Source organism: Acyrthosiphon pisum, chromosome X, assembly GCF_005508785.2.
Source record: "Acyrthosiphon pisum isolate AL4f chromosome X, pea_aphid_22Mar2018_4r6ur, whole genome shotgun sequence".
NCBI lineage: Eukaryota > Metazoa > Arthropoda > Insecta > Hemiptera > Aphididae > Acyrthosiphon > Acyrthosiphon pisum.
The window spans coordinates 85,585,515-85,610,049 of NC_042493.1; the positions used below are offsets into that span (position 1 = coordinate 85,585,515).

Genomic DNA, 24,535 nt, shown 5'->3' on the forward strand with positions numbered 1-24,535 from the left:
ACTCGTTAATTGCAATAAATAAATATACGCATATCATTTATTTTTAAATCAAAAAATAACAGTAGGTGCTGATTTTTAACGATAACACAACTCACACTGTCACAGGAAGTATTTACTTACTCGATAAATGCCACGCCGAATTTTCAGTTAAACAGATCATCCTAGTTTGCATGAAGTACCGGGATATAAAAAATAACCTTAGCAATGCTTACAAACATGGAAAAAGCACTCAACGAAAACATTCTTTCATAATTAAGATTTATATGTAGTTAATTAGTAAATTAGATTTGTTTATAATGTTGCAATTTTAGACTTTATAGCTGTTGAGCTTTTGAGTCATAAATATTCTCTCTATAGTTATTAATTACTAGCTAATATTAAATTCTGATTTGTTTAGTACACATTCTAATGAAAAGTGAGTACCCACTGACTAAATAAAAAAAAAATGCACATGTAACTCATGTAAGTAAAATGTTGTAAGTAGGTATATCCCTATATAAAACCAGTGGTTGAATAACATGGCATTGCCCGGGAATAAATAATTCCTTTTGGGTATAATTTGCTCTGCGTATAAAAGCAAAATCATATTATATTTTAATTTTTAGCCATCCCGCGTGTCGTTGCCTGTGAGACTCGCTTATAGTTATGCAAACAGTATATTATCAAGTAGGGAATTGCGGAATTGCGGACACAGCGAAGTGGGTGATAAAACAATACCTATATTAGATACTATATTAATATATCTTTGTAGTTGAAAAAATTAATTATACAGTGTGTTTTAGGCTTAAGCTGTTTTTTGAGTCATAAATATTCTCTCTATAGTTATTAACTACTAACCATAAAGCTTATAAACTGTCAGCATTAAATTGAAATCCAAAAAATGTTTGTACATGCAACATGTGTTTATGTGTACAATTGTATAAAATCACGCTAGATATTTTTTGAGCAAATAACTTTAATGTAAATATTATATATTTATATAATCAATTAATAACTACCTACACTAATTTATTAAAAACACATAACTAGCAGAAAAGATGATTTAAATTAATTTATTATAATTAATAAACAGCTTTTATAATATGGTTTAGGTATTTAAATGATAATTAATAACTCCGGCGGTATGTGCGAGTAAAGTTTTAAATCTGCAAATATTTTACACAATTAATAAAAATGTATTTTTATAATTCTTTACTTTTAATTAATAACATTCTTATCTTAACAGTACAAACACAATCGCAAGCTGTAAAAGGTGAGCTTTATGTTTAAATATATTATTTAAAAAAAAAACATTAATTAAATGTCTACAAACGTGTTTGACTTCTTTGTAAGTATGATATTCTAAATATACATATAGTATCGGTAGGTATTTAAGATGTCATAAGTTTTATCAGTTTTACTTAATTCATTATACTCGTTTGTATATATTATTCATATAATTGTTTATAATTTCCTTAACAACCACATGTTATATGGTATCTTATATTACATTTTTAAGCTTTTTGACTGATATACTGAATATTTTTAAAATGCATTTTATTACCTCATTCATCATTGTGTATAGTTTATAAAAGTTACTACAGTAAATATATTTTGACTTATAAGAAAATAACAGAAACAGTTTAAATATATTATACATAATTATTACGTTTATACCTTCGTTACCTATATAACTTAATACAACAATCTTACATATTTCGTCAATATTATTTTGAAATTGCATTGTTTATAAAAAAAATTTACACTCATAATATTCATACTATTTTACGCTTATACATTTTTAAATTTCCAGTAAAATATGTTATGATAGAGATCTTGTATTACAATTTTAAGTCATAATTGTTAAAAGAAAAAGTCACGAATTTATACCTACCTTTGTAGATTGAGGCGAGAACTACATTTCGCCCAAGACTGAAATTGCCTTTCTGCACATACTATGTTTTGTCACGCCTCTGCATTCATCGATCACGGCAAAGGTAATGCAGATATCTATGCAACAACTAGACCATAGTTCTTCGACAACAATATTTCGTGAAAGAAACGATTCGGCTTTATTTATTTTAAGCGTCACGCATGGACGCATATGAATATAAGATGTAACCAAAAGTTTATGTTTTGTAAGGACCGTGGTACAGATTTCAGTGTCTGGTTGGGATACGCACGTAATATGTGTGCCCAGCTTTTTTGGGGATTTCAACTTTAGCGCCAGGCACTTTAGGGATTTCCACTTTAACACCCAGCACTTTGGGTTTTTCAATTTTACCGCCTGGCACTTCTTGGGATTTCTACTTTACCGCCTGATACTTTTAGGGGTTCCCACTTTACCACCCGCTGGACAAAAAAAGTACGCTTTCCAATGTTTCAACCGCTATCGAAAACCAAACTTTCGGTGCAGGCGTGACAAAAAATAATTTGTTAGTTTTCATGAATTTTCGATTTTAGTCAAAATTTGATTTCAAATCCTTAGTTATAAAAAATAATGTATTTTAAATAATTTTTTATTTGCTACATATGTATTACATTCATAAATTATCTATTCACAAATCAATTAAAAAGTGTGTACATAATATACAATATATTAATATGTGTAATGTGTGACAGGTTGTAATTTTTATATATTTATTATTTATGGATGTATATTATTGGTATGCACTATGCATAGCAAAATCTATTGGATATATAGCAAAAAATAAAGTAGCTTTTTTTTGTTCGGGTTAAACTCCGAAACGGCTGAATGGATTTCGATGCGGTTTACACTGTTAGATAGACAATTAATAGAGGAAGCCTTATATGTGCATAAATTATTGTTATAACTTGATTAATGCAATGTATAATATGATAAGATCAAATTTTGTTATGACCCACTTGTATTTCGTTCGGGTATTTGACTTGCAATCACGGGCGCCCATGGGTAAAATTTTAAGGAGGGGCAAAATAAAAAAAGATCTCAAATGTATGATAATAATGATTTAATGTTATTTTCACATATGAATGTAGATATGCATGTTATATTTGTATTGTAATGTATATATATATACAGTTAATTAAAAAACATTTTAATTAGTACCTATAGAAAAAAATAGAAAATCAAATAATCTAATCTAATATATTATTCCGTATCGGTAAATAAGAACTGCAAATTGAAGCACAGTGAAAAAATTTTGCTTTTGGATATTTGTCACAAATTATTTTTTGAACTCCATTTTCTTTTCCAGCCATTACTGAACACCCGTCAAAACCCAAGCCAACAAGTTTATTCATATCCAAACCATATTTTTCAACAGAAGTCAAAATATAAGTAGCTATACCAACTGCATCTAATGTTTGTAGTTCACTAAATCCTAGGAATTCTTCTCTTATAGTTTTTGAACTATCAACATAACGAACACCAATCGAAAGTTGTTCAATGCCAGCAATATCAAAAGTTTCATCAGCTAGCAGTGAAAAACTTAAGCTACTATTTACTTCTCGAATAATTTGGTCACATAATACATTTCCACATAATAAAATAAATTCATTTTGAATGCAATGTGAGGTATATTTAGCTTTACTATGACATGTTGATAAATGCTCGGACAGAACACTGTCTCCAGATTCAACACAAAATTTTAAAAGATCATGAAAATTTCCACTACAGCTTAATTTGCCTCTAATTGCTAGATCATGTGTCGCACAAAATACTATTGAAGATAAAATTGGAACTAGCCTTTTTCTATTTTGTTCTATTTTTGATTGCTGAGCAGTATTTAGTTGATCTATAATACTTTTTTCTTTGTTAGACATAATTTTTAAAAAATCTGTTGATTGAGAAACCGAATCTCTATGCCATTCAGATTGCATATGTTTATTTTTAAATTTAAAAAATTTAAAAGAATAATATTAACGAATGAAACTCAGCACTAAATAATATAATGTCACTCAGACAGACAGACAGTGAACGACTAAAATTCAGTACCTACAAAGATGCATGTATTTTGCATGCATCTTTGTAATCAGCTGTCAATTCGTAATCGTAGTTATATGTATAGTTCATTAGAAGTCAGGACATTAAACGTTGTCTGATAAAATATTTATTGTAGGTACCTGAGTGATGTTTATGGGTTTACCACAAATTATCTGCGATAAATAATCTTATGTAGGTACCTATGGGCTACGGACTACTACCTACCTATCTATGATGTTAATATACTATAACAATATGTATTTTTATACTTATTTCATATCTTAAAAGTGATTTTAAAAAATAATTTGCCTTAGTAATTACTAATTAGGTTATATCATGGTAATATTTATTAAACTACAAGTTTATATTATTTTTTGTCCAGGGGGGGGGCAAGTGCCCTATCTTGCCCCCCCAATGGGCGCCCATGCTTGCAATTCTTTTCACGGGCGACGCCGTGGTGGTACAGCTAGTTATCAACAAAAATAGACGATGAGGAAAAAGATCAAAAATATTTAGAAAATTACACTATGTGTAAGATATGTTAATATTTGGTGAGTACATCAAGTATCTGGGGTAAATTGTTTTTGAGTTACACCACACAAAAAAAAACGATTTAGTCAAATACTGCAAGTTTTATGTAAAAATTCTCGTTTTTCAACAATTTATTTTTTATTCTTTCCTAGTCACTTTGCAATTTTGCATTCTATCAAGAATATATTAATTTTGACCTCCAAAAATACCAACTAGATCAAGTTTTTATCTGAAACCACGCTCAAAGTTTAAAATGTAGGTAATTTTAGTGCTCTAAAAAGATACTCCTGCAGATACAAAAAAAAAACCACACATCATTGTAAATTTATACATTCATCGATCTCTTCAGAATCTAAATTGAATTGGTTTTTTTTTTAATAATAAATATTTATAATATTTAAATAGGTACTATAAAGTTGCGATTTTAAATTATAAAGGTAGGTTTCTATGTTTGTTTCTAAATTTGTTAAGCCTTGAAATAAAGTAATTGATCGGATGTATTCGATTTGAATATTAATTTTTTTGAAATCGATTGCATTTGAACATTTCATTTAAGATAAGCAATATTCCCGATTTGTCCGTACATTTAGGTCCTACATTCAAACCAAAGTTCACCGAGCGTTCAATTTAAAATTTTTTCATTTGTTCCCAGACAAAGTCGGGTGACACAGCTAGTTTTAAGTGGCTTATATTTATTTTATAGTTTAATGTGTAAGTAGTTAAAAATTCTGTCTTGTTGTAGGTATCGATATCAAGAACATAACCTACTATTTTTGCCTTATGTGTAAAAGTATTTCTTAAACAAGAAGCTCACTTTTGAGACTTTGAGAGTCCTACCTGATTCTAAAATAGATTAATTGAGAAAATGAAATGAAATAAATTGTATAGATACAACTAGTTTTATTTACTTTTGTAGTCTGCTTAGATGTATTTTGGACAATACATCATGTTCTGGTAAACAAAATGTGGTGTAAAATATGAGTTTATTTTTCAGGCCCTGGAATACCAGCATGCACTTATCTTGGTTATGTCCATGAGGACTGTCCGAGTATACCAGATGATGATGTTTCATCCATACCAGAGGCTTGTACGTCTTTAATTTACAATGGGGTTTACGTGGATATAAACTATCATATCTTTGGAGATGTTCGCCCGGACTATAATAAAAAAAATTATAGGTAATAATACTATAGTATTACTAAAATTAACAAATATATAATATAATATGTAAAGTCAAACAATTACGACGTTTAAAATGTACAAGCAGTATAACTAAACTTAAATGTTGGGGGCTGAATGTACGAAAATTAGACAATGCAGTGTCAAAAACTAAATGAAATTATTTTCATATCATCTGTAGTTGTATACTTGCATGAAGATTAAATATGTATTCGAGTCAATATGATCGGAACACAAACTCAAAAATCAAAATATGTAAATCAATGTGCATTGATGTACATCGTAGTCCCTTGTGTAACCACGTTCAGACTAGACATGCATTTACATTGGTAGAGTACCTATGAATTATATGAATTATCCTAATTCATAAAACAATAAAATTAATAAAATAAAATATTGTTGGCAAGTCATTTAATGTCAATATAACAGGGTTACAATAATTAATATAATACCATCGTCGAAGCAAAGCCATTTTCTAGGAAAAAAATAACTACACAACAAAATTACTAAAATCGTTATTCTAGGTTTTTAATATGTAATTTTGTCCAAATTTGTACTTAAAATGACTATAAAAATAAACTGTGTAAATGTATTTTTTAGATTTTTTGGTAACAGAATTAATTACTTACGTGGAATCTTGTTTTAAATTTTCAATTCTTAGATACAAAAGTTGAACATTTTATACATTTTTAACTACAAAATAATTATTCAAATTAAAATTTGATAAATTTTGTCAAAATTCGATCTTTAAATGCTTATAAAAAAAAATTTTGCCTATGTATTTTTAATATTTTTCAACTGGTATTGTAACAATATATCAGGAGCTTTGTATTACATTTTTACACTTTTTGGCCCAACAGATAAAACTTTATTGATATTTATAGAAAAAAAAACATTTTGAAAATTTTATAGTGTATAGAAAATGCTAATATAAACATTCAGTCAAAATTTGCATGGCACTTTTGAAAATTAAGGTAATTTTAAATTTTGACCTCCCAATTCACCAACGATATTCACTTTCCAATCGAACAAGATACTCAAGTTTAAAATCGAAGCATTATTTCGACTACTTGTCGTGTACACAGACACAAAAAAAAATAAAAAAAAAATTAAATAAAAATACACATCATTGTAAAATCAATACATTCATCGTTCCACTCAGAATCTAAAATATAAGTATCTAATAAAAATAACAATAAAAAGGTGGGTAAGTGGATGTCGCTCTGCTGTATAGTAGGTTACAAGTGGGTCACTGTATAATGGATAGTATTAAATTTGAATTCAATGATATAATATCACTGTATAAGAAAAACTATTCTAAGCGGAGACGGTATGTCAGTCTAGGTATAAGGTATCTTATATAGGTACTTATCTATGGTATTAAAAAAAAAAATTGACCAATAATAGGTATCTATAATAAATTCCAAATTAATCATATCACAATATCCATTAGGTACTTATAACGAGTTATACATCAACAACAAATCGTGGTACTATCATAGATATATAATAGTATACTTTAGAAGTTTCAATAATATACAATCACAACAAAATAACTAAAATAGTTATTCCAGGTTTTTTAATATATGATTTCGTCCAAAATTGAGCTTAAAATTACTATAAAAATAAATTGTGCTTATGTATTTTTTAGATTTTTTGGTAACAGAATTAACTACTTAGGTGGAATCTTGTTTTACATTTTTAATCCTTACATATAAAAATTGAACATTTTATAAATTTTTAACTACGAAATAATTATTCAATTTTTAATTTGATAAATTTTGTCAAAATTCGATCTTTAAATGCTTATAAAAAAAAATTGTGGCTATGTATTTTTAATATTTTTCAACTTCTATATTTACAATATATCAGGAGCCTTGTATTACATTTTTACACTTTAATAAAAATAAAAAATAAAATAAAAAAAAAACACACATCATTGTAAAATCAATACATTCGTCGTTCCACTCAGAATCTAAAAAAAAAAGCGGATAAGTGGATTTCGCTCTGCTGTACAGTTAAAATTGAGTGAAGTATAGCAATTAATAAAATAAACATATGGTGTAAATTTCAAGTAGGCATCTACAATTATTCCATTTTAAATTACAACAAAATATCATTACAAGAGAAATCGAATGAAAATCAATGTTGTAAAAATGTAAGCTCCAATGCTCCTAAAATTTTATTTTTAATTTATTAAAATAATGTAAAAACCAACGGACAACGAATGATCAATGAACACAGATAATGCTATATATATAATATTTAGTTATATAAAGGTTAAATTAATTCTAATATTTAAGCTAACAACAAAAAATTGGAACTGATGAACACAAATTTGCTCTTTTGTCCGTTTATACCACGGAGAAAACATGAGTGTATGAAATAATATATAGGGATGAATGTTGTACTATTATATTTAAGAATTATCTTGTCTTATAATATGGGTACATCGGTTTGAAAAAATTTAATATAATAGAAAACTAGCTGAATTACCTAAAAATGTTTACAAATTTGTATAAAAAGTTAAATAACTTTTTATAATTATTAAAAATTATAGATGTGCGTAAATCCGTCAAAAACATGTCTTTATTATAGAGAAAGTCTGGAGTCGTTTAATGAAAACGTAATATTTTTTTGTTAAATAAAAATATTTATTGTATCTATTTTTAATAATTTTATTGTTTAGGGTAAATTTGCCAAAGACAACGCAGTTGGATTTCTTACTTCTTATATAGATTTAAATGATCCTTCAAATCTCTGTAAATGTGAAAAACCATTTGCTTCGTTCTACGCTATTCTAGATGGTTTTAATGATGTTACAACAAAACCTTGTGATCTACTTATCAAAAAATAGAAAACGTCAACAAGCTTTGGGTAATATTCACAAACAAATAATTAGATAAATTCATGTTAAACTTTTATCATTATATTTCTGGAGACTTACATGGCCGTACCTGGTGGCCGTATCCAAAAGTCTGGATCCCACTAATTTTTTTTAAAAAGTAGATAAAAATAACCAGTCAATATTGTAACCAGAATAATTTTATATTTTCATTAATATCAAGTTAAAGCCTTGGTATAAGTAAGGATAATATTATATAAAATGTATCTTATTTAAATGAGTTTTATTATAATTCATTAGAAAAATTAAAAAAATATACAAATATATTATCTACTAGAAGTATGTCTTTATTGATAATCTTGTAATATAATATAATGTACGAGCCTTCGGAACCAGCCCCATCAGCATTCAATGCTATGCTGAAGAACTGCCACTCAATCTACTCAGAGAAAAAGAACTATTATGAAATTAAAAGGAAAATCACTCCAAACTACATGGGATACAATAACTTCTTCATCAACTAAACCACATATAGAACATTTTCAATTTAAACCATCTATACATGATATCTTCTTTTACTTATAATTATATCGTATGTTTGATTTTGGTCGTTACTCGTTAATTGCAATAAATAAATATACGCATATCATTTATTTTTAAATCAAAAAATAACAGTAGGTGCTGATTTTTAACGATACACAACTCACACTGTCACAGGAAGTTGCTATCACAAGATCCAAAATCGAACAATCATTCGCAATTCACTCTTTCCTATTCAGCAAAAATCCTTCACCCACTCGACGAATGCCACTCCGATTTTTCAGTTAAACACATCATCCTAGTTTGCATGAAGTACCGGTATATAAAAAACAACCTTAGCAATACCTACGAACATGGACGAAGCACTCAACGAAATTAATATCACTAAAATAATTACTTTTTTAACGAAAACTAATCTCATACACCATGTCATCATATACCATGATCTATGGCCCTATATAAAACTAGTAGTTGAATAACATAGCGTTACCCGGAAATTGTGATTAAATAACTCTTTTTGGGTATAATTTGCTGTAAGTATGGAAGCAAAATCATATTACCTATATTTTAATTTTTAGCAATTATTTTTAGACTCACTTACCTATGTGAACAGTATATTAGGGAACTTACCTGTGGTAGATTGCGACACAACGAGGTAGGTGATTAAACAAAACCTATATTATTATATTGGTATAATATCTTTGTAGATGAAAAAAATAATTATACAGTTTATTTTAGGCTTTAGCTGTTTTTTGAGCCATAAATATTCTCTCTATAGTTATTAATTACTAACTATATAGCTTATAAATTGTCAGCATTAAATTGAAATCCAAAAAATGTTTGTACATGCAACATGTGTTTATGTGTGCAACTGTATAAAAACACGCTTGATATTTGTTGTGCAAATAACTTTAATGTAAACATTATACAATCAATAAAATGTACACTAATTTATTAAAAACACATTACTACCAGAATATATGATAAAAATTAGTTTATTGTAATTTATAAATAGCTTTTATATGGTTTACGTTCTTAAATAATAATTAATAACTCCGACGGTAGGTATGTGCGAATAAAGTTTTAAATCTGCACAGTATTATACGCAATTAATAAAAATGTACTTTTACAATTCTTTACTTTTAATTAGTAACATTCTTATTTTAACAGTACAAACACAATCACAAGCTGCAAAAGGTGAGGTTTCTTTTTAAACAGGTTATTTAAAAAAAATATATTAATTAAATGTCTACAAACGTGTTTGACGTTTTTGTAAGAAAAGGCTATTTTATACATACATTAGTATATTGTATGTAAGATCTTATAATTTTTTTTTAGTTTTACCTAATTATACTTTATACTCGTTTGCATATATTTATTTAATTTTTAAATCGTTGATTGATTTAAAAAGATTGATATACTTAAAGTTTTTAAAAACCAATTTAATATTTCATTTTTATAGGAAATGATCATTTCAGTACTACTTCCTAAATAGTGGAATATTTAAAATGTCTACAGTCAATATATTTTGACTTATAATAAAATTACAGAAATACATTGAGGATATAATATATAATTATTACGTTTATGGTTTATACCTTATTTATACTTAATACAACAATCTTACCTATTTCGTAAATATTTGAACTTGCATTGTTTATAAAAAAAATGTATAAATGGCTTTACACTTATACATTTTTAAAATTCCAATAAAAACATGTTATGATAGAGATCTTGAATTAAAATTTTAAGTCATAGTTGTTAAATGAAAATCACGAATTTTTAACTTCAAAATAATTTGTAAATTTTCATGATTTTTCGTTCTATTCAAACTTTTACATCTAATGCTTGGTTTAAAAAGAGACTATGTATTTTAAATAATTTTTTATTTGCTTTAAATGTATTACATTTTCAAATCATTTATTCACAAATCAAAAATAATTCGAAAAAAACTAAAAGTAATATGTATTTAATATATCATATTTTAATGTGTGAGGCAGGTAGTAGTATTTATATTTATTATTTATGAATGTATATTACTGATATGCATAGTAAAATCTATTTCCAAATTTAAATTCTTTATTATATTAAAATTTTAACCCTTCAACCCATTCGTACTTACATAAAATATATATAGTTACTAAGATGAAGAAATAGTAGCCTGACGATAAAACAAAAAATGGACTTCCTTAATTATAAATTGTGATTCCCCTATTAAAAAACCTAAACTAATTTTCTCATGTTGTTATATTATTACATTTAACATAAATAGTATTTTAGGATGTAGAACGAACTAACGTAGGTTTACACCAATACGCTGCAGCCAGTTTGCAGCCCATTTATCGGTAATAGGTTGGCACATTGAACGAATGGATAAAAATGGTTATGTTTTAATTTCCGTCGTTCGGATTATTATCTACTTTTAACTTATTTAATATCCAATATTAATCGACGCTCGAATGAACAACTTGTATATTTAATTTCTAATGTGAATTGTTTTTACTAGAATCGGTAATAAATTAGTAATCACATAAATAGTTTAAATTCTCAATTTTATTCAAAAATAATAATATAAAAATATTCTTATTTTTTTTAAATTGATAAACAATACAAAACAGCATAAAAAGGTAGAAAGTAGGTAGGTACCCTGTTGTATAGTAAGTAGGTCTCGAGTGAACTTCTTCATTGAAGATAAAGTTATTTTAATAGTTTAATGTACCTATACGTGTTCAATGTTAAGTCTTAAGTCGATGATAATATTGATAAGTCATTGCAGACGAAAAACGATTCTGTTCGAATATAGACCATCAGCCTATATATTATTAAGAGGTATATTTTATGATATATATTTATATTACTATTGAAGTAATTAATATTTTTACTATAAATAATAATAATATGGCAGGTTTAAATTCGTCGAATAAATTTTTGCCGGAAACATTACAGTTTTATGTGCAGTAACTAAGAACAATACAGATAATAAATAAATAACTTAATATCAAAAAACGTAATTACGTAGTGGTAACTAATACGGAGTCGGACGGACTCTGGAAGGACGCTGGATGGACACAAAAGGGATAAAGGTCTTCTAAACTTGTTTAGAAACCTAAAACTAAAAAAGAAATTTTCAAATGTCTATATATAGCTCAACAATTTTTAAAAAATTATACCATTTCTTACATCATTTTAATATTTGGTTAATTAGTTCAAGTATCTAGGGATAATCGTTTTTGAGTAAGGTACACCAAACAAAATAAAAACGATTTAGTCAAATACTGCAAGTTTTAAGTAAAAATGTTCGTTATATTCCACAGTTTATTTTTTATTTTGTCCCAGTTACATTGAAATTTTTCATTGTATCAAGCATATTTTAATTTTGAACTCCGAAATACCAACTAGATCCAGTTTTTATCTGAAACCACCCTCAAAGTTTAAAATGTACTTATGTACTTTTGCTGCCCTAAAAAGATTTCCCAAACACAAAAATAATCAATATCATTGTAAAATAAATACATTCATCGCTCCGTTCATAAGCTAAATTAAGTTGTATTTTTTAAATTAAGTACTTTAAAGTTACGATTTTAAAATAATTATATAGAAATATATAGGTAGGTTTTAATGTTTTTTTCTAAATTTGTTAACCCTTGAAATAAAGTCATTGATCGGATCGAGTACAGTTCGAATAATAATTTTTTTGAAATGAGTGCATTTGAACATTTTATTTAAGATAAGTCATTCCCGATTTGTCGGTAAACTTAGGCCCTACATTCAAACTAAAGTTCACCGAGCGTTCAATTTTATATTTTTTCATTTGTTCCCAGTCGGGTAACACAGCTAGTTTTAAGTGTCTTATATTTATTTTATCGTTTAATGTGTAAGTAGTTAAAAATTCTGTCTTGTTGTAGTTATCGATATCAAGAACATAACCTACTATTTTCACCTTATGTTGGATACAAGTATTTCTTAAACACGAAACTCACTTATGAGAGTCCTATACCTGATTCTAAAATATACTAATGTCTATTACTGAAAAAATTAAATAAAATAAATTGTTTACAACCAGTTGTAATTATTTTTGTAGTCTGCTGCAGTTCTTTGTACTTAGATGTATATATGGACAATTCAACATGTTTCATACGAAAAAGTAATATAAAATATGAGTTTATTTTTCAGGCCCTGGAATAGCAGGCTGCAATCATCTTGGTTTTATGAATACGGAATGTGGTTTACCGGAAATCGACGTTTCGTGCTTCCCAGAGGCTTGCACGTCTATAATTTACGATGGGGTTTTCGTGAATTTAAACTATCATGTCTTTGGTGATCCTTGCTCGTGCAATGCAAAAAAAGTTATAGGTAATATTTTATATTACTAATATTACTATAATTCACATATATATATATATATATTATAATATGTTAAGTCTTAAGTCAAATAGTTATGACGTTTAAAATGTTGAAGCAATGAAGCATTATAACTAAACTTTAATTTTGTGGACTGATTGTGCGAAAATTAGATTATATGAAATTAATGGTTTTTGAAAAAGTAAGAACTTTTTTCATATAAGTGATATCAAAAAAAAAACAACGTTGCACAACCAAAGTTCTCGTTTTTATGGGGTGAAAATCTCGTTTCTTAGTTATAACTATACCCTTTTCGGTTCTTTCTCGCGCAAAACAATTTTTTCTATATTGTAAATTTGTAAGATGGAGACAACACATACGGGTGTAGCGTCCTCTTACCTACTGAACGAACGGCTAACCGGATCAAAAGCAGTAGAGTTAAGAGAAATACAAACTCAAATTGTTGTACTCGGATGGTTAGTTGTTACAATACTTAATATATTATACCAGTTATGGAATACGTTCCTATCAGTCACCATAGGCGCAAATTGAAGGGGGCTTTGGGGTGGGGAGGGGGGGCTAAGCCCTCCAACTAAAACAAAGGACATACAATTTTAAAATGCTATATTGCAATAGTCTGCTTGCCTTTAATATGTTCAGCCCCCAAGTCAAAAGTTGAAATTGCGCCTATGGCGGTTACACTTTTATCATGCTCAGTCCGAAACGCGTTCCAACAGATCTCTTAGTCGTTGATTCGTCCACGTTAGCGCATTTGCAGAAAATAAATCACGAATCCCTGTGCATACTAGATCCAAATTTCCGGATTTAGATCCGTTTTTATGCCACCTTTTCAAATAATGCTATCATAAGTAACGGCCTATACAGCCTAAGCAGTCATGGTAAGGCACATTCCGTACATCATTTAGTAATAAAATATCGTAGATTTAAAAAAAATATTTAATTTAGTTCATACCAAAATTGATGTGATGCCACTCTTTTTGATTAGTGACCTAAGTATGTACGTGATTATAATATTATATTGATTAATGGTAAATCCAATCTTGAATACAACTATGTATAGTCACTCAAGTAGACTCCAGAGTCTAGATAATAGAATAAAAATATTATATTATCTACTTAACATTAAAGATTTTAATATATCATCATGTATTTATGTATTTTGTAATTTATATAGACGCTTTAGACAAAACATTGCAGGCTAAGAGGCCTACATATCTATACTACGGCCACATTTCTCAATCAGAATGGACTCAAGTGCTTGCTTGCGAAGCTTGTAATGGAGGAATCAACTCATTAGATGAAATGAAAGGCTTAAAGGCCTTTTTGGACGAGCATCCAGGGATCACTGGTCTTATCCTAACAACTTTCGAGAATGACGTAACAACATATTTACTTTTAATTTTTGAATTAATTTGTTTTATTTCTTTATATATTATATTTGTAATTTAATGACACAACACTTTTCAGTTATAAAAACTTATAATATTTCATAAAAAAATGTTAACTAATATTTATTTTAACCGTTTTTTTTTGTTAGAATTATTCCATAGAATTTCCGGGATTTTCTGAAAATTTAAAAAAATATCTCGAGGTAATGAAAACGTCTTTTCCTCAATTGGAAATTGGTATTGAAGTATCAGGAAAATTTTTAATAGATCAGTTTACCGCTCCGGTGATACCTTGTGAGTATCTAAGAAAACAACATTATTTATAAAAATACAGAGTTATGTGTGTATAAACACATAGTCATAAATATATTATTACATACTATATTTAGGATGAATCTTTTGTCGTTATAACCATAGATTTTTGTTCCCATAAAGAACGATAAAATTGTATCTGAAGAAAATGATAGCCATATTTACGGATGGCACGGCTTTACTAACTTCACTAATATACTACCCTCCAACAATGAAATAAAAAAAAAAATAGAATGAGTAGTATTTAACCATTGAGTAATGGGTAATGGGTTACCTCCACTATTGTTTGATTAGTGTTATTTCGGAGTGACCTATTAGGCAAATGTATTTACCTACCATCAACTGATTTCATTTATTCATTTTAATAAAAAAACAAATCGGAAATCTGTTGAAGCACAACAAAATCAATGATTATAATAAGGATACGTATTTTCGTACACAATATTATATATTTATTCCAGTTTTATTTTACGTAAAGCTATTAATTAATTCACTAAACTTTAGATAAGCTATAGAGCATCGCTAATTTGATGATTCAAAATTGATGAGCATTTGTGTATCAATATTTCACAAAAATACCATAGTTAAAAAAAAAAAGATTAGGTAGCTGTAAACATACAAAAAATAGAGATTATTTTGTTGGTAGGTAATACAACTTACTGTTTTCTTAAGACATTTTCAAATGTCAATTGTCATAAACAATTAGTCCATGCATATAACGACAAAAAGTCTAGTCTATATATAATATAATGTTTTGTATACAAATATTGGTTTCATGACTAACGTGTAAATTAAAAAATATAAAATTTTTATTTTAAATATTTAAAAAGGGTTGGATATCAAGGTTATAGATCCTGTAACGGATTTCTTCGTTATTTCTGTAATGTTTCTGAATGACTGCACTTGTGAAAATGACTTGTTCAGTTCTGGAGTAGCTCCAATGACTTCAAAAACTACAAATTATACATTGGTATTGAAACATTATTATCTACAAAGTGCAGAGTTAGATCATATAATCACTTCTATTTTTCTAGGAAAAATTAAAATGTATCTTACCGGAGGCATCTTTTCCAAAAGAAAAAACATATTTTAGATTTAGAGTGAACCCTTCGTCCGACCCCAATGATACAAATACTAGATGTGATTTGACTATTCAAAAGGTATACAAATTTCATAAACTAATAAATTACTTATTATTAGTCAAGTTATTAATATGATTATACACTATCTCACATAAGAAGTGGGGTAAATTAATGCTTTATGGGGAGGAGAGGGGATAACTGGTCTACTTTCAATTGTTATCAATGCTAAATATTGTGAAGCCCAAAGGATGCGTAGGGTTGTCGTAGATGTCTGTAAACATTCTTCTCGCATTGTTAAAAGAATTCTTTCCGCTAATGCCGAATTTAGCTATACAACCAACACGTGTCCAAATGTTCAATAACTAATTTAATTTCTTCAAATGATTTCCCACATCGCATATTTCTTTGTAAAAATCTATAATATTTTACGCTAATTGGCTTTTACTCACTACGTTATTTGAGAAAAAATTATCATCGTAATTAATAATTGTACATTTAAAAAAAAATTATCTTTTAAAAATTTAAAAAATATCTAATAAAAATAAAAATAAAAAACCAGTTTATTTGCAACAAATTGCTCCGCTCAAATCTAAAAATGATGTTTTTCTATGAACTACTGAACACCCGCATTAACCAATATTTACTCGAATAATAAAGGTCATTAACGCCCAAACGTTTGTTTAAATCTTTTATTCTGTTGTTTTAACACCCGAATACATGCAGCACCCAAAATCAGGGTGCAAAGCCCTACTAAGAATATCCGTGTTCTCTCGTTATTTTTTGTGATATTTTCATTTTTAAGCAAGATACTAGTTAAATTTATTCTAATATTTAAGCTTACAACAAAAAATTGAAACAGCTGAACACAAATTTGCTCTTTTGTCCAATTATACCACGGGGAAAAGTATGAGTGTATGAAATAATATAGGGATGAGTTTTCTACTATTATATTTAAGAATTATCTTGTCATATAATATGGGCACATCAGTTTGAAAAAATTAATATAATAGAAAACTAGCTGAATTACCTAAAAATGTTTAACAATTTGTATAAAACATTGTTTAACTTTTTAAAACTATTTAAAATTATAGATGTGCACACATCCGTCAGATACATGTCTTTTTTGTTCAGATACTCTGGAGTCATTTAATGAAAAAGTAAAATTTTTTTGGTAAATAAAAATATTTATTGTATCTATTTTAATAATTTGATTGTTTAGGGTAAATTTGCCAAAGACAACGGAGTTGGATTTTTTACTTCTAATTTAGATATAAACGATCCTACAAATCTCTGTAAATGTGAAAAACCATTTGCTTCATTCTACGCTCTTCTGGATGGTTTTAATGGTGTTACCTCAAAACCTTGTAATTTATTTATCAGAAAATAGAATTAGATAATTTTTATCATTATATTTCTGGAAACTTACATGGCCGTAACTGGAGGTCATATCCAAAGGTCCGGATTCCGCTATTTTTTTTTAAAGTAGACAAAAAATAACCAGTAAATATTTTAACCAGAATAGTTTTATATTTTCGTTTAAATATTTTTTTTTAATCATCACCAGAAATTTATTTCTAGTTACGGCCCTGGTATAGATAACAATAATATTATATAAAATGTGTGATATTTATATAAGCTTTATTATAATTTATTAGCAAAATTCAAAAATATACCAATATATTATCTACTAAAAGTTTGTTTTTATTGATGATCTTGTAATATAATATAATATAATATAATACTATATAAGTAAAAACTTATTTCGAAATTATATTTTTATTTTGTATACAATTTATGGAAAATGTGATTGAGACATTTTATGATGTTATTTTATTATTTCTATCCAAGCAGTGGTTTGTTTGTTTAAGATTACTTTATCTATAATTATATTTAATTTTTGATTATCAGTATTACTAAATATACGTGCATAGGCTTATACATTGTAACTACTATCTAATGAAGGCATTGGCGTACTCACGGGGGGGGGGGGGATGATTCATTGGGCTTAACCACCCCGTTGGCCATTTTTTTACGCCCCCGTTTTATTATGCACCAATAGCTCCCCTACATATCCTAGAAATTATCCACAATCCCCCTACCAATGACAATATCCGAGAACGCCACTGAATGCAGGAAATAAATAATACAAAAGAAAATATAATAGGTAGTTAGAACTTATGAATTAGAACTTGATATTTTATTAGATTGAAAACAATAAAGTTACTCTGAAAGTCAGAAGCCCATTTAAAACCTAGCTGATATACAATTTTGATTTGTGGTCTACATTTCGATTGATAGAATTTTTTATGAAAAGTGGGTATACCCAGTGAGGAATTTAAAAAAAAAGGTGGGTAAGTGGATGTCGCTCTACTATATAGGTAGTAGGTTACAAGTGTGTCACTGTATATTGAATGGAATTAAATCTAAATTCAATGATATAATATCATTGTATACGAAAAACGATTCTGAGCGGTGACGGTTTGTCAGTGTGGATATTTTATATTATATTTTTATTGTTATAACTTATTATACGGTTGTCGTTAAGTTGAATTAATATTATAAAAGTGGGTAAGTGGATGAAGCTTTGCTGTACAGTAGGTTATAAGTGGATCTAACCTAACCTATTGTATAAAACTTAAATTCAATGATATAATATAATTTATCTATATATATAAAAATGGAGCCTGAAAAATGTACGTTACCTCATCAATCGATAACGGCTGGTCCGATTTGGCTCATATTTTTTTTAAGATGTTCGTAATTGCCAGGAGAAAGTTTGTACGAAAGACAATTTTAGGAAAAGTAGGAAACCTAGATGTACAAAATACAACAGTGGCGCAACAATGTATAATATTAATGTATTATATATTGGTTGTTATATTGGTTAATCGGGCGTATTTGTTGATTTGTATTATTATTTTGTTCAATATAATATATTATACATAAATTAAAGTTTGTGTGCAGAATGTAGATTAGACCTCGCTGGGAAGAAGACAGGCTACTGGCTAATTAAAAAATGGTTAAATTTGGTATTTTCTATTCATCTGATATTAGTATGGTTAGGTATTAGCTTAGCATTTTGTATTAATTGATTATATTAAGCCACCGTAGGTTTAATTAAGTAAAAACGACAAACTTGGTATAGCTTTGATACTTAAGAGTTAAATCATACACTTACGTACAAACAGCACGAGGTCCGCGATCTACCGCAGATTAGATTGCCTCCCTGATAATATACTGCTACGAATCAGAATTTTTATTCCGGGCAACGGAAAAGTTAAGATAAATTTTGAACACCATACATCGAATATTAAATAACGAATCGAACAAAGTTTGATTCATTTAGATATAGTTGATAAATTTTACGGGCAACGAAGTGCACGGGATCAGCTAATTATAATATAATAGATAATAAAAGTTAAGATGCAATTTAACTCGTCCACTTATAAGATAGGTAAATTAGATTTGTTTATAATGCTTCACAGTTTTAGGGCAATTTTAGGCTTTAACTGATTTTTGAGTCATCAATTATTCTATATAGTTATTAATTGCTCAAGCTACAATAGCTAGTTGTATATAAGAAAAACAATTCTGAGCGGAGATGGTTTATCAGCTGGATATTTTATATCGTTATTATTTATTATAGCCTGTAAATTGAATTAATATTATAATATTACTAGCTGATCCTGTGTACATCGTTGTTAAAAAATAAAAACACATTATTATAAAATCAATACGCATTCACCGCTCAGAATCTAAAACCTGAGGCAATGCCGGGAGAGACAGCTAGTTATAATATGTTATAATAGCTATACTACTACATACAATTGTAAAGGGTTTTCTACGACCGCGCTAACCGAGAAAACTACTGAACCGATTTGGCTGATTCTTTTTTTGTTGTGTTCGTAATTATTATCAAGACAAGGTTTTTATGATAGGAAATTTTAGGAAAATCCATCAGAAAAGTAGGAAACCTGAATGTCAAAAATACAACAGTGATGTCCAGAAAAAAATAAACTAAAAAATAAAAAAATTAGGTAGCCCCTTGCCATTGGTTAAACGGGCATGTTTGTTGATTTGTATTAATATTTTTCGTCAATATATATTATATTCATATGGATTAATGTTTGTGTGTAGATTGATCTCTATGAACAAGGTGTTAAATTTGGTTTTTTTTTATTCATCGGATTTTAGTACGGTTAGGTTAGGTTAGGATTTTGTATTAATTGATTATATTAATACATCGTAGGTGTAATTAAGTGAAAACGACAAACTTTGCATACATTTTATACGCTGGACCTAGAGTTAAACTAACGCTACACTTACGTACAAACAGCACAGGGTCCGATAAAATACTGCTGCAAATCAGAAATTTTATTCCAGTAAACGGAAAAGTTAACATACGTTTTGAACACCATGCACCGAATTGAACAAAGTTTGAGTCATATAAAGTACATTTAATGGGCTACGAAGTGCACGGGATAAGTCCTATTTTTAATAAAAATATATTTCTCATTAATACCACTAGAAACATTTCAATACGTTTCCATAAACCTTTTAGATTCTGAGTGGAACGATGAATGTATTGATTTTACAATGATGTGTGTTTTTTTTTTTTTGTGTGTCTGTGTTCACGATGAGTAGTCGAAATAATGCATCGATTTTCAACTTCAATATCTTGTTCGATGGGAATGTGAATATTGTTGGTGCATCAAGGAGGTCAAAATTTAAAATTACTATAATAGTTTTCCAAAGCGCCAGGAAGAACAACATAAAAATTAAGAAAAATCTGGAATTTTTACGCAAAATCTGTTTTCGAGAAAATTGATTTTGGCTTTTAGTGTAACTTTAAAACAAATGACCATAGATACATGAAATTTTCACTGGTTGCTAATATTTCATTTTTCTATACACGATAAAATTTTCAAAATATTTTGATTTGTTTTGAACTATTTAGGGACATTTTCAGTTTTTAATATTATTAGTTTTTTTCTATGAATGTCAATTAAACTTTATTTGTTGAGTAAAAATACTTGAAAATTTAATACAAAGCTCCTACTGAATTTTTATAATGACGTTTGAAAACTATTAAAAATCGTTAGTCACAATTTTTTTTTATTAGCATTTAAAGATTAAAAATTGACAAAATATGTAAAAATCATGAAAATTAGCAAATTATTTTGAGTTAAGAATTCGTAAAAATTTTTCTTTTTAAATCAAAGATTTTAAAATGTAATATAAAATTCCTCATAATTTTGTCTACATTTTTCAAAAAAAAAAATGTCTACAAGAAAGTCAAATTTTTACGAGCATTTGAAATTCATATTTTTACAACATTTGATATTCACTCGATTTCTTACGTAACAGTTTTCTTATTTTGTTGTAATTAAAAAACGAATGACTGTAGAAACTTGAAAATTTCATTGAATGTTTATATTAGCATTTTCTATATACGATAAAATTTTGAAAATAATTTGACTCTTTTTGAGCTGTTTACGGACATTGTCAGTTTTCAATTATTTTAGTTTCTTTTCTATAAATATCAATAAAGTTTTATCTATTGGGCTAAAAAGTGTAAAAAATTAATTACAAAGCTCCTGATATATTGTTACAATAGCAGTTGAAAAATATTAAAAATACATAGACACAATTTTTTTTTATAAGCATTTATAGATCGAATTTTGACAAGATTTATCAAATTTAAATTTGAATAATTATTTTGTAGTTAAAAATTTATAAAATGTTGAACTTTTATATCTAAGGATTGAAAATTTAAAACAAGATTCCACGTAAATATTTAATTCTGTTGCCTAAAATTCTAAGAAATACATAGGCACAGTTTATTTTTATAGTCATTTTAAGTTCAAATTTGGACGAAATTACATATTAAAAAACCTTGAATAAATATTTTATTTATTTTGTTGTGATTGTATAATATTATTCGTGGGTGCTTGAAACTTCTAAATTATACTATTATATATCTATGATAGTATCACGATTTTTTATACCTAATGGATATCGTGATATGATTAATTTCGAATTTATTATAGGTCAATTTTTTTTTTAATACCATAGATATAAGTATATAATATATCATATACCTAGACTGACATACCGTCTTCGCTCAGAATCGTTTTTCTTATACAATGATATTATATCATTGAATTCAAATTGAATACTATCCATTATACAGTGACCCACTTGTAACCTACTGTACAGCAGAGTGACATCCACTTACCCACCTTTTTTATATTTACTTGCCGATCACATTAAACGATAAAATTTGAATAAAAAATTATACATAACATCGTCCGAATGCAAAATAAGCAACCAATCACGGGCGAAGCTGTAACGGGTCGGCTAGTAATAAATATTTTATAAATAAAAATAAATATTACCATATCTCTATGACGCATTTACGTATCTGATCGCACGGTTGTGCGCCAGCCAAGTTCCATAGTGTATATCTTTACACGAATGTCATCTGCTTCTCCCAGATTTAAAAACAACTAATATAGGTAGTCATATCTCTGCTTCCCCTTAAAATTTACTTTTGCAATTTAAAACATAAATTAAGCCTAAAGAGCTTAGGACGTTGTACAAATTTGAGCCTTTAATTTTACCTTTTCGAAATGAGATCACTTTAAAGTTTGAATTTTTGTTACGTTCTGAGGTAGAAAAGTGAAATTTGCCACAATGGTAGATATTATAGTGCAAGTTGAGAGAAAAATAATGGTATGTATACAGATGTATTTTAATTATATTTTAATGATTGATCATTGAATACAAATTTAACACACACTTCATAGTGACCAGTCTCAATGACAAGGTTATCATTATTATATTTACACATTTGTGTGTCGTTGATTTACTTACGTGTCAATCGTCCCTGATATCGATATCGATTAAGAGGATATCAGCGCAATATTTGTTTTCTCTCTCTGGCCCACGCATAGACGAAATGCATTTACGCAGAATCATTTTTTTTCTATGTTTTTAAGTAATCATAAAGTAAAATCACCCATTACAAAAAAGATTGAGAATAATATTTTTGAGGGAATGATATATAGATTTGTATGAATATTGTTTCAAAACAATTTAAACATAATTTAAATGTACAACATTTTTTTGTTTATTTTGAAAGTCTGAGAAGTGGAGAACTACGATATAGGCCGGAGATGAAGAAGATGCGTATCCACTACGCAAAACTAGTACAACTTTGATGATACCTATAATTATATGGATATAATTTGTCATGGTAAATAATAAAAAATATAAAAACATAGAAAAGCGAATACAGACTTCATATCGCTCGGTATCAGAGAGAGAAAAAAATAGTGCGCTGCATAAGCGTGTCTACGGTGGTTGCCTAGGGTGCCTGGGCTGCCCCTGCAATTTTCGAAAGGCGCCGGTCAACCAAGTTTTAAATCTAGTGGTTTACAGCTTTTATTTAGAAAAAAAAATGTCATGCATTGTTTATTTTGTTCTAATATTACATTATTATATATTGCATTGTCGAATTGATTTATGATTCCATCACAAATCCCGGTAATAATATTATGCGGGTAACTGCCAACTGGTATAATTGTTATAACTTATAACTTATAATGATATACGTATTGTTTTATAATATAAATATAATGAGTTGTTCGATATTCTTCTTCTTATTAAACATATTAGGTACCTCTATGTATATACTATTTATAGAATTTTGTTATAGATAACTTGAATATATAGACTTTTTTAAACTATATAAATGTTAAATTGGTGGGAATACCCCCCCCCCCCCAATTATTATTGGCCAGGGGGTAATGGGTGTTTTTTCGGTTAGGTTAGGTGGCGCCGGTCATTAGTTAGGCTGCCCCTGCGGATGAAGTCTAGTCACGCCTATGATAGATGGTGCGCTGACCATCCTCTTAATGTAATTTCCTGACTGAGTTACATGCTTTGTGGCTTGTGCTTACCCAACACACACAATTTATCTATACATACCTATTTCACATTTTCATTCCCCATCTTAACACACATTCCGTTTTTAAAGGTTTTTCATTTAACTTAGAATTTTGTTGGTTTGTCTGTCTGCATATGTCCGCGCTATTTATCGAAAACAGCTAAACGTACAGAAAATATAAACAAGATACATTCTGAATCAGGATGAGCTCTAGTTATGCATGACGAAGATCTTTTTCTACAATTTGACTGTTTCGAACGACAACCGCGGTGGCCGCCGCAGTGCGTTACGTGCGACGTGGATGATATGGCGGCGGCTCGGGGCTCGTATTATTATCGGTTACCTCCTCCGAAATCCGAATGATAGTGTATGCGTTAGAATAATATTCTAAGATAATATCAT

The 24,535-nt window shown here is 28.1% G+C and overlaps 2 protein-coding genes across 5 annotated transcripts; one reads left to right on the top strand and one right to left on the bottom strand.

Annotated features, from left to right (window-relative positions):
* The first annotated feature begins 1,120 nt into the window (after positions 1-1,120).
* On the top strand, positions 1,121-17,875 carry LOC100158692. 4 transcript variants are annotated; one of them, XM_029490670.1, is made up of 11 exons: positions 1,121-1,252; positions 5,469-5,652; positions 8,214-8,279; positions 8,343-8,530; positions 13,212-13,391; positions 14,575-14,777; positions 14,938-15,082; positions 15,931-16,070; positions 16,135-16,260; positions 17,274-17,339; positions 17,402-17,875. In XM_029490670.1, the coding sequence occupies exons 4-11, from the start codon at positions 8,458-8,460 to the stop codon at positions 17,567-17,569; spliced, it is 1,101 nt and encodes a 366-aa protein (XP_029346530.1). In that variant the 5' UTR covers positions 1,121-1,252; positions 5,469-5,652; positions 8,214-8,279; positions 8,343-8,457; the 3' UTR covers positions 17,570-17,875. The 4 variants fall into 4 exon arrangements, with proteins under 4 accessions (XP_029346530.1, XP_029346528.1, XP_029346532.1 ...); XM_029490668.1 differs by lacking the exon at positions 1,121-1,252 and adding an exon at positions 4,351-4,494; XM_029490672.1 differs by lacking the exons at positions 1,121-1,252; positions 8,214-8,279 and adding an exon at positions 4,351-4,494.
* LOC115033170 (52 kDa repressor of the inhibitor of the protein kinase-like) lies at positions 3,097-3,840 on the bottom strand. Its single transcript, XM_029485271.1, has one exon. It carries the CDS (start codon positions 3,838-3,840, stop codon positions 3,097-3,099), a length of 744 nt encoding a protein of 247 aa, XP_029341131.1.
* Positions 17,876-24,535: the final 6,660 nt, after the last annotated feature.